Raw genomic sequence first — 10,991 nt, forward strand, 5'->3', positions numbered from 1 at the left:
AGCAGGAATTATAGCAACATGCCATTTGCAGCAAGGAAGCATTTCCATTTTCATGATTCACAATACTGCACCTTCCACTCAACAGCCTGAAAGAAGTTCAGCCAAAGTGATGGTAACCTGTAATTCACACCCCATTAAGAATCTGCAATTGTTCCCATGTTTTCTTTTCAAGGGACTTTCCCCCAATCGATTGCTAAGGCAAGTGAGCTACAGCTGCCATTAAAAAGTTTAATCTGTTTACCTTGTAAGGGGATAAAAATACTTCTATTGCAATTACGGAGGACCTATTCTCATGGACCTTTGTATCTATTTTGTAAAATGTGACATCCTGCGGTAAACCATTCATATACACCAAGATTAAAATTTCCCTTCCTTGTGTGTTTGTGCTGCCACAACCTACCACAAACATGGAGATTGCTTCCACACAGAGTTTTGCATCCAAACTGAAGCATCCACATGATTTCATCCCTTATCATCCCAGTTTCTAGGTTTTCCTCTGCTTTGTTGCCATCTTTTTCAAACCTGGCTTGATATAATCTTTTTTGGAAAGAATGCAGTTGAAGCAGATGGGACAGTGAGCCTTTCTGAGGGTCCTGCCCATACTGGCTCCATTTTCCTTACCTCAGCCCCTAGCAACTACCCCTTCCTCCAATACCCCTGGAAAGCTTTTTTAAAACTGGCAATTGCTAAACTGCTATAGCACAACAACATTACAATGAGCCACAATCTACTCGCTCCCCTGAATTTCCAGCTTTTTAAAAAAGAAGTAACTCTCTAGGACTTTTTTTTGCTGCAGAAGGGTTGCATTTTCTTAATTTGTTGTGATTTTCTTAATTTCTTATAGCTGCTCTATTATAGCTTTTGTACTACACAATGACAATAGTAAAAGATAATAGGAATAAAGTTTCTTTACTGCTGCCAGTTGTGCATGTAAAACACTTACCCCTTCTAGAAGGTTGGCAGGAGCACTGCAAGCTCCCTTCAGAGTCTGCTGCAGAAATTCTTCCTGGTTAGAAATTTTATCTTTGATGCCTAAAAATAAAGAAGAAAAATGAGCTATATTCTAATAATGCAGCAAAAAGACCAAGTTATATTTATCTTAAGAAGGTCAACAGTGGAGCTCATGTATCTGTTCCCCGAACAGGTTAGCAATATCTGCACTGTTCAGCAACAATAACTGCAGTTAATATTTTTGAGCGCAACACCCACATTTCTAGAGTCCAGTGCTGGATGGCAGGTGGGAATTGTGACCTTTGTGGAAGCATGAGTGAGGTCTATGAGGAACTGAAGATAAAAGATTCTGCCAGAACTCTGAATATGGTCAGATTGAATCAAGTGGCAAAAGGTTTACTGAAAAGTTGTTTCACGGGCTTTTCTTATTCCTGTGGTAGGCTTTTACCTTCAGGCACTCTGAGAGCCTTCTTGTTCTGCTCACACCAGCCAACTGGATGCAAGTCAGCTGTCATGATGTCACACCAGAAGTCAGCTTTGCGGTCCTCTCCATAACCATCATATCGTAGTAGCAGTAACTGCCCACAAGTGGTAATGATGGTGGCTACCCAGTATGTATCAGGGTCAGGTTTGACAGCAACCTCCAATTTCATGCCAGGCGCAAAGCCATTTTGTAGGCTAGTATCCACCTATGAAAAGGTAACTCTGGTTACAATCTGAGCATCTGATAGTACAGCAATATAATGTTTAAAATACCAGGCTTGTATAAACTAGTTTTAAAAAATATGAACAGGAACTAAGACTTAGCATCTCTGGATCTAACTGCAATTAATATCAAATCAACTCACAACAGAATATCTTGGGATAAAAGGGTCACAAGATTTGGATACAACTGTAAGGAAAAAATAGTAACAGCAAGGAAAAAATAGTAACAGCAGAATCCAGATAGTTTATTTCAGAACAGCTGATTTCAGCAAATTCGGGACACTCGCTAGGTAAATAAATATTTTCAGAAAACACTAAATGAGAAGGATAAGCAATAAGTATGCAAAGGAAAGTTTTTATAAACTGGCAACCAAAAGAGAACTCCATTAAAACTGAGTGGAAGAAAGGACTATGGTTTTTAATACAAAGTTAAAAGAGAGTGGGGATTAATGTTGAGAATTAGAAACCAGCAGTTTCAAACCTATTTCTAGCACAATGTGATTATTATAGCCCTATGGCAGAGAACTCCAGAATACAGCCCCAAATCCAGCAAGCATAATTGATCACTGCTTATCATTTTTCTGCCTCCACCAATTACATAGCCATGCCTGGGAAAACCAGTGAAGTCAGCAGCCATCCATGGCAACAGCCCACCAGTATTTTGCTCAGACGTTTTATAGGAACCAAAGGAGTCTGGAAAAAGGGAAAAAACCAGCTCCTTTCCTCATAAAAGAGACCAGTGTGTAGAGAATTGTAACCAATCCACAATACCAGGCATACTAAAACAGATTACAAAATTCAATTTGTAACTATCTAAAAAGATTATGTGCCGCTAAAAGCCAACAAGAATTTATTTGAAATGATACCACACTATTTATTACCTACTCTCAGATGACATTAACATGGCCAATCGTATGTACATAACCAGCCACAGCATTTTAACCACATTTGTTTGCTGGGGCTGGGGGAGGAGCAGCACTGTGAACATTCTCTACTTAATAGAAGTGTTGTCTTCATGTGAAACATAAATGGTAAATTAACCCCCTCCCTTTGAAAATACAGTGCTGCAACTCTCACATTCTAGTAATGAACTTGAAGATAAAATAACTGTCAGCAGAGCAGTGAAAGTGAGCTACCCACAGTTTAGGATTTTTTTTGACTGTACAGAGGATTCTCCAGATATGCACAACCCCCCCTATGAATTTTAAAAAGCAAATAGCTAATCAAATGCCGCAATGAGGACAAAGTATATATATTGCTCCTGAAGATGCACAGAATTTTGAACATCAAATTAAAAATCAAAACCCTAAAAAGAAAAAAAGGAATGTGATAGATTGGTCTAATAGAGTCTCTAATAGCATCTTGGGGCTGGGGGTGTGAATTCGGATCACAAAGAAGTATGTGTTTCCCTTCCCCCCAATATAGGATATTATAAACTCCAAAGGGCTCTGACATTGAAGCTGAACAGATTTTTGTTGCGGGGGGTTCCTCATTAGAGCAGAAAGAAGTATTTTCTCCAATCTTAATCGTACCTTCCCACACCCCAAAGGAGTCCCTGAAGGTGTGAACGCCTATGATTGTTTATAGCACTCTTCAGTGGATGGAAGGGAGGTGCTGAAATCAGTGTTGGGTAGGAAGCATGCCCAACCACTATTCTCCCCCAACTCTTTCAGACCCTCCTCCCCATTCTCAAGTACTATAAGCAATTAGGGAAGGTAAAGGAAGATAGGACTAATTTCGATGGGTAGGACTGGACAGAAAGCTCTGAGTGCTACAGCATGACAGGAGGGCATTTTTACCCCTCCTACCTCTTGGAGCATAGGAAGTGCTCAGATATGGAACAAACCGATACTATATCAAGGAGCTACTTATCTCGTCCCAGAGTGCAGAGGGAGGGGTGCTATTTCCAAATCTATTATTTCCCCTCTGCAAATCCTCACAGGCCTTCAAAGTGTTCTAATTCTGACCTACCAATGCAGAAAAATACAGTGTTGTAAAGTCAGCAAGGCTTGCTACAAAAACTTCACTGCTCTCTCACTTAAAAAATAGTTTAGTTTAATTTTAAAGCACTCATAAAGGACATGGTGGAATATAATAACGGGGGGGGGGGCGCGGCAGGAGAGAGAACTTCTCTTATGTGGTATAAACAAGTAAGCCTGGAATAATTCTGGAATTGAGGCAACTTTCTCATAAAATTCTCTCTTGTGCACAAATAGCACCCTCTTATGGTGGCCTGGCAAGCCTGCAATAGCATAAGGCTGTTTTCAGCTTTTTACCAGTTTACGTTTTCCTATGCTAGGGCATCTACTGTGAAATTGTGGTGTGACTGAAAACAATCCCAGGTGACCAGTTGACTAGAAACCTGAAATATGATTTCAGATCTGTCTTCAGCAATTATATGTATATAAACATAAAACTAGCTCATTTAATTGGCAAAATCTTACATGATAGGATTCCTTTGACTCGGTACATCTTTTTTCCTGGGGTACATATGAATGCAGAATTCAGCCTTAACATCAGCTGTGTGGAAACTAAGCATGCTGTTTAAAATGTGGTGATAAAACACACATTTACACTACTGTCTGAAACACTGTAACTTTATAGTACAATATAGTACAGGGAATTTTTAGTAACTGGAAAAATAAATTCATTATTTCAAATACTAACATTTTCCGGGGGGGGGGTGTGTGTGTCATATTCAGGACTACAGTCAGTTGCATTAAAAGTTTTGGAAAATGCTAACTCCCCCCGGGTAATTACATGCAAAGTGTAGTTTACACAATGTAACAAAAAGCACTGATTTATCCACAAGGGGGAATCTTTACTTCTATAAGGATACAATAGACAAGTGCAGAAATAGATACTGAATAATTTGTGAGCACACAGAAAGAATGCTCCAATTTGCTTAAATCCTTGAAGCAGCAGTTTAGCTGAGGAAAATTGCTAGTACATCTCCACAAGGACTTCACCCACTTTCATTTCTTAAAGCCCCAATATGCCCCAGTAGCTGAATGCTGGATACAGCTTTTTTTTTTTAAAGTGAGCACAACAAATTCCCCAAATACTATTTCAAATACAATAAGAAATGCCAACCAGTTTCCAACATCCATTCCACCTAGGGTTACCAGCCTCCAGGTGGTGGCTGGAGATCTCCTGCTATTACAACTGATCTCCAGGTGATGGAGATCAGTTCACCTGAAAAAAGATGGCTGTTCTGGAAGATGGAATCTATGGCATTCTACCCCATTGAAGCCCCTCCCCTCCCCTCCTCAGGTTCCACCCCCCAAATCTCCAGGTATTTCCTACCACGGAGCTGGCAATCCTAATTCCATCTCAGCCTTCTCTCTAATCCCAATGACTGTCCACTTCTAGCAAGGCCCATCTATTTGGTGTGGGATGAACACACCACAGCACGTATCAGCAGAGCTATAACCATCCACCTCATTTAAGACTGAGACGTGGGAAGAATATTTTTTATAAACTCAGTTCTTCAGAAAACAAAGGCTAGGAAACAGAAAATATAATAAAAAGCTTCCACAATACTATCAGCAATTTGGGTGGGGATTCCTACAGTACAGTCAGACAAACCCAGGGATGGCCCAACTTCTTTTTCAGAAAGCTTCCTGGGTGCGACTACTCAAAACTGAAAATTCACTCTGCGGAGATGTTTCCTCAACTGTGCTGAACTAGCGCCTAGGCCAAAGAGAAACTGAAAGAAAAGTTATGTATATTCAGAATCTCACATTGTAAGCTACAGAAGAATTTCTCAAAGTAGTGGCTTTCAGTTTGAGATGCATCCAAGCCTCATGAGCTAGGAAAATTTATATTCCAGACTAGGTAATTACGAATTTTGGCAACATCACGACACTTTGCTACATTATTAAAATCAATGTATTACCATGGAAACCCTGGAGCTATACTAACCACTAATGTAAGCAGCAACAGTAACATAATACGTTCATTAGGACTAAGAAAGTCACAAAGTCGCAAGCTAGCTTTGCTTCACAGCCCTCAGGCTAGATGCTAAACCAGAAAGTGTATTGGGGGGGAGGGGACAAGACGCTGCTGATAAAGTGTACTATTCCATATGAAATACATGATAACCTTAAAAGTGGTGATCTGGGAAGCGCTTTAACTAATTAAGTTTACAACCAGAGCAAAAGACTTTCGGTTGCATCAAAGCATACTGGGACAAGGGAAAAAATGCAATGACCATGCTTTCATATTTTCAAAGCCAGCAGTTACTTGGGTCTGTCTCTAGCATCGGTAGGAACACAAAGATCCCTTGCAAGGCAGAGAGACGTAAATGCTCTCCACTAATGCTACCTCCTATTGGCATCTTTGATGACATTAAAGTTCAGAACAAGAGGTGTCCCCCCCCCCCCCCCGAGGGGGGGGTTGGTGTTCTGAAGTGTTTGAAGTCAAAAGAGCTTCCTGACAATACGGCTCTGTACAGATGAGACCTCAAAGGATGTATAAAACAGAGGCGAATGACTCTGATCAAATGCGTACTTACATGCTTAAATGAGCTGTGGGGTGCTGCGAGTGCTCCTGTATCTTCCAAATACTCATCCCAATTGAATTCAGCCTCTTCCACACCAGATCCTGCATCTACAATAAATCAAAACCAGCACAACATTCTCTAATGAAGACAATTCACTGTTTCTGTCCTTTTAAATCCCTTGGATGTGAAGGAATGTTTCTACATTTCCTTCAGAATAATCACAGAGATCCTACAGGGAATCAGTACATTAAGAAACCAAATAGTTAATCTGTCTCAGTGATTTGGCGAGAAGATGACCCCACCCCAGGCAAAAGTATGCAGTAACAGTATTGTGTCTGGGAAGAAAAAGGAGGGTTTTTTTTTTTAGAGCTACCAACCATAACTGGTTTTACACTACAGATGCCAATTAGGACTTTGGATCAGATTGATACATCATGTTGAGTCATGGTTTGGCAACACAAAGACAGGCTAGAGAGTCTAATGGTTTTGCACTCCCTTCTCCCGTCACAGCAATTTTATCAATTCTACTTCTGCCTCAGCACAATCCATAGTTTTCTGTTTCATTCAAACTGACAAACTACAGCTTGTCTTTCCAAGTAAAACAGAATTACAATCCATGGGTTGAATCCTATAGAGCTGTAAATGGATCAAGTTCATAAAAGGGAATTTTGCTGCCTCTCCTTTCCCCCTACCCCCCCCCTAAACACTTACAATCAGGCGCACTCATGAATATTGTAGGAGGTAGCAGACACGTGGCTGCAGTCAGGAGACAGAATTATCAGAAAAGAATGTGCAACCTCCAGACTCATTCTCATAGTGCCAAGCAAAGGCTTGGATCCACCAGAAATTGCCACTTATGGAAGGGTTTTCTGTTGGGGAGTATGATTGGCTTCTCCCCCCCCCAACTGCAGCCCCAAATGCTGCTCTGGGAGGGGGCGGTACCCCAGGAACAGCATGATTGGGAGGGAATTGGCAAAAATGCTCCTCCTTTTGTCTGCGTAAATCTTCTGCTGGATCCAAACCACAGTCCTGCATAATGCCTGAACCACCTCTATGCCACCTGAGCCCATACTGCTAGTCAGCTGGCAGAAATGTGGATTCCTGGAAGTTCCAATGCTGCTTCAGTGTGCTTGGCACCCAAGGGCATTTCTTCAGGGAAGCCTATTTAAAGAGACACAATGTGCATCTCTGTTGTTATACGGATCAAAAGACTTTGAAAAAAACAAACAATCCAATTTAAAATGCAAATAGCATGAGACAACAACAAAATGGACATAAAAAGTAGGAATGTTAATGTGATGGCAAAACATTGCATCTTCCAGACACACAAAGCTCCTAATCCTTCCCATTCAGAATTGACTTGCAGCATACGTCTATAACCAGTATGGTCCTGATGCCACAGCAAATCAATCCTTAAACAGAAATATAGCTCACTATGCCTGATTGTGCTCTTTACTTTCAAAGGCTGCATGTAAAGCTTTTAATTCCAATAAAGTAACTTCCCAGCTAGGCTTCATGGTTGAGTCCTTGGGCAGTTTTATCTAGCCCAGGATCCTCAACTATTCCAGATGTTCCAGTTACAATTACAATTCACTTATTGTTTTTATGAAGGACTGTATTCTTCTCTGTCATTCACATTCTGTACTTATATAGTGCCTGGAGTGCTTTTATGGGAAAGATGGGCGGTATTTTAGACAGCTTATTAGCTTTACAACATAACCAATCCACAGTCACATAGCAAATGCAACCTTTAGGGACAAAAACCAGATTCTTGCAATTAATGTATTTTTAAACATGGACAATTTAAAATGTCGTGCTTATAAAGTCACCCTTCCTTATCCTCAACTCCCAGATGCTGCCTAATCAAAAAGGTCTTACACAAACATTTTGACAGACATTAGGAAAAAAGAAAACTATAACCTCAAAGTAGACAAAAGAAGATAAACAAAAATATTCTCAACAGCAACTATTTATTTCAATTTATATACCTTGATATAGAAGGACAAGGGCAGAGCAGGTTCTTGTACACACTTACAAACCTCAACTCTCATTTAAAGATAAATATTTCTTTGCGCTCAAATGAATTTGAGAGAGGCTAAAAATATAATACCACAAATATTAAAGAATCACTAAAAGGAGAAGGGATTTTGATGAGATTTTGTTGTTCCAGAAAACAGATTGAATATTCAAAGTAACCAAAACGTGGGAGAAACACATTATTAGAAAACCATGTTTCACTGTTCTTAGGAGATGTGACTAATACATAACCAGGTCAACTTGTTTAATTTCTTCATACAGTTTTCGAGTCCCCATGTAATAAATTTTACATTTTTGGCTCTTGCTGTTTCCATCACCTGATGCAGGATTTGATCATGCTCCTCTACAGTCCTTGTCACTATAATCATATTGTCTGCAATCATAAACACTCCTTCAATATGACCAAAAACCTCATAGTTTCTTTGTTGGAAAACGTCACTAAATGTCACCAAACCAAACGGCAAACTATTAAAACAATATCTTTCCCATGGGGTATTGAATGTACACAATAATGCCAACGACTTATCTAATTTCACCTGCCAGTACCCATCCTTTTCATCTATTATTGTAAAGATTTTCTTTCCTGCTAACTGGGTCAGGACCTCTTCCACAGTGGGAATAGTATAGTACTGTCTTCGAACTGCCTTATTCAAGTCGCGAGGATCTAAGCACATACGTAAATTCCCTTTCCCCCCCCTGTTATCACCAAGCTATTTACCCAGTCTGTGGGACCCACCACCCTAGATATCACGTCTGCTTCCTCCAACTGAACCAGCATATCCTTTAGTCTATCCAGTATTGTAAATGGCACCTTCCTGCATCCATGAACTACTGGGGGAACTGTTGGATCTATATATATATGATGGGACCCTTCAAACTCCTCTAGACCTTCAAAGACATCGTTGTACATCATTAACAGTTGTTCACAAGTCAATTCCTTTGACTGTACAACATCTACTTTATGTACTAAATTCAATGTATAACACACTACCCTCCCCAGCAATGGAAGTGATGAAACATTTGTAACATAGAACATTAACTCAGCTTCATTTCGTTGTGTTGAACATGTCAAAACAATGGTACCCATGGTATTTATACATGTCCCACCATAAGCCATCAACACTGCATTACTACTTGATAATATCTTCTGTCCAGGGAGAGCATTAAATACATTAGCTGGCAAGATATTTGCCTCAGCACCTGTATCTAACTTAAATTTAACTTTGAGTCCTCTCAAATTTATGTCAGCATACCACTTGTTATACTGTTCTGTCAGATATGTATATGTCCAGATGAGCATCAGATAAAACTATAGTAAGAAACTAAGCTCCACCTTACTACAGGTAATACATGACAAATAAATAGTGGGTGGGGCTTGTTATTAAGCATGGCAGAACCACGCATATAGCATGACACACCCAACCATTTCAGGATGAACTGTTCCTTTTCACAAGAAGCAAAGTGGACTGAATAAAAGTCAAAGTTCAACATTAATAAAAATGTTTTAATGCTTTGTGTCTCTCTTTACAGCAGATTCTTGATAGCCAGTCGAACTCCAGCCCAGAAGATCTTCACCGGGCGTTGCAAGCTGTGGCTGGTTGGCTCAGACTGAGTCGGCTGAAACTAAACCCGGTGAAGACGGAGGTCCTGGGCCTGAGTTGGGTAGGGGTTGGGGCTCCCTCTCCCGACCTTCGATGGGGTGCCTTTGGTGCCAGCATTGGAGGTTAGGAGTTTGGGAGTGCTCCTGGACTCCTCGTTAACTATGGAGGCCCAGATGGCAGCCACTGCCAAGTTGGCCTTCTACCATCTTTGGCTGGCCTGGCAGTTGGTTCTCTTCCTTGACTGTGATGACCTGGCCACAGTGATCCATGCGATGGTCACCTCGAGGTTAGACTACTGTAACGCTCGCTACATGGGGCTGCCTTTGTCGCAAATCCGGAAGCTGCAGCTAGTGCAGAATGCTGCAGCCAGGCTTTCGATGGGTCTCCCTAGGCGGGAGCACATCTGACCTGTGCTGAAATGAAAGCGCTGCACTGGCTGCCAATAGCGTACCGGATTCGCTTCAAAGTGCTGGTTCTTACCTTTAAAGCCCTATATAGCCAGGGTCCGACATATCTAAGGGACCACCTTTCCCCATATGTTCCCCCAAGGGTACTACGGTCGGGGACGCAACATCTGCTGGTGATTCCAGGCTCCAAAGATGCCAGGTATGCTGCTACCAGGGCCAGGGCTTTTTCAGTGGCAGCTCCTACCTGGTGGAATGAACTCCCGGAGGAGATCCGGGCCTTGCGAGACCTTGCGCATTTTCGCAGGGCCTGCAAAACGGAGCTCTTCTGCCAGGCTTTCAAGTAGGAGCCGCCACTACTTCCACCACTACCACCAACTGAGATGGGTAACAGCGGGGGGTGAGATGGCCCTGTGTTAAATGAACTACAGCGTTGCGTGGATCTGATACCACTGAATTGGGACTGCTATCTCCAGGAAGCCATCTTATTACTGAAGACTTTCCTGAAACATCTTGAGCACTTTATATTATAACAGCGGGGGGTGAGATGGCCCTGTGTTAAATGAACTACAGCGTTGCGTGGATCTGATACCACTGAATTGGGACTGCTATCTCCAGGAAGCCATCTTATTACTGAAGACTTTCCTGAAACATCTTGAGCACTTTATATTGTTGTAATTGATTGATTGTTTTATCTTGTTTTTAAATGTTTTAACTATTAGCATACATGCCCTATCTGTGAGCCGCCCAGAACCCGCTTGTGGGGAGGGCGGGCTATAAATCTAATAA

The 10,991-nt window shown here is 41.3% G+C and overlaps 1 protein-coding gene across 1 annotated transcript in view; it reads right to left on the reverse strand.

Moving 5' to 3' along the window:
- SFMBT1 (Scm-like with four mbt domains 1) overlaps positions 1-10,991 on the reverse strand; it is a 45,897-nt gene that overhangs the window by 25,496 nt on the left and 9,410 nt on the right. The window contains exons 2-4 of the mRNA XM_015407478.1: positions 6,173-6,267; positions 1,400-1,640; positions 944-1,032 (exon numbers count right to left, since the gene is read on the reverse strand). Of these exons, the coding sequence (XP_015262964.1) occupies positions 944-1,032; positions 1,400-1,640; positions 6,173-6,267 (425 nt within the window). The remainder of the gene's footprint in view (positions 1-943; positions 1,033-1,399; positions 1,641-6,172; positions 6,268-10,991) is intronic.

The sequence above is a fragment of the Gekko japonicus genome, unplaced genomic scaffold (genome assembly GCF_001447785.1).
Source record: "Gekko japonicus isolate JY-2015 unplaced genomic scaffold, Gekko_japonicus_V1.1 scaffold728, whole genome shotgun sequence".
In the NCBI taxonomy this organism is placed as follows: Eukaryota; Metazoa; Chordata; class Lepidosauria; order Squamata; family Gekkonidae; genus Gekko; species Gekko japonicus.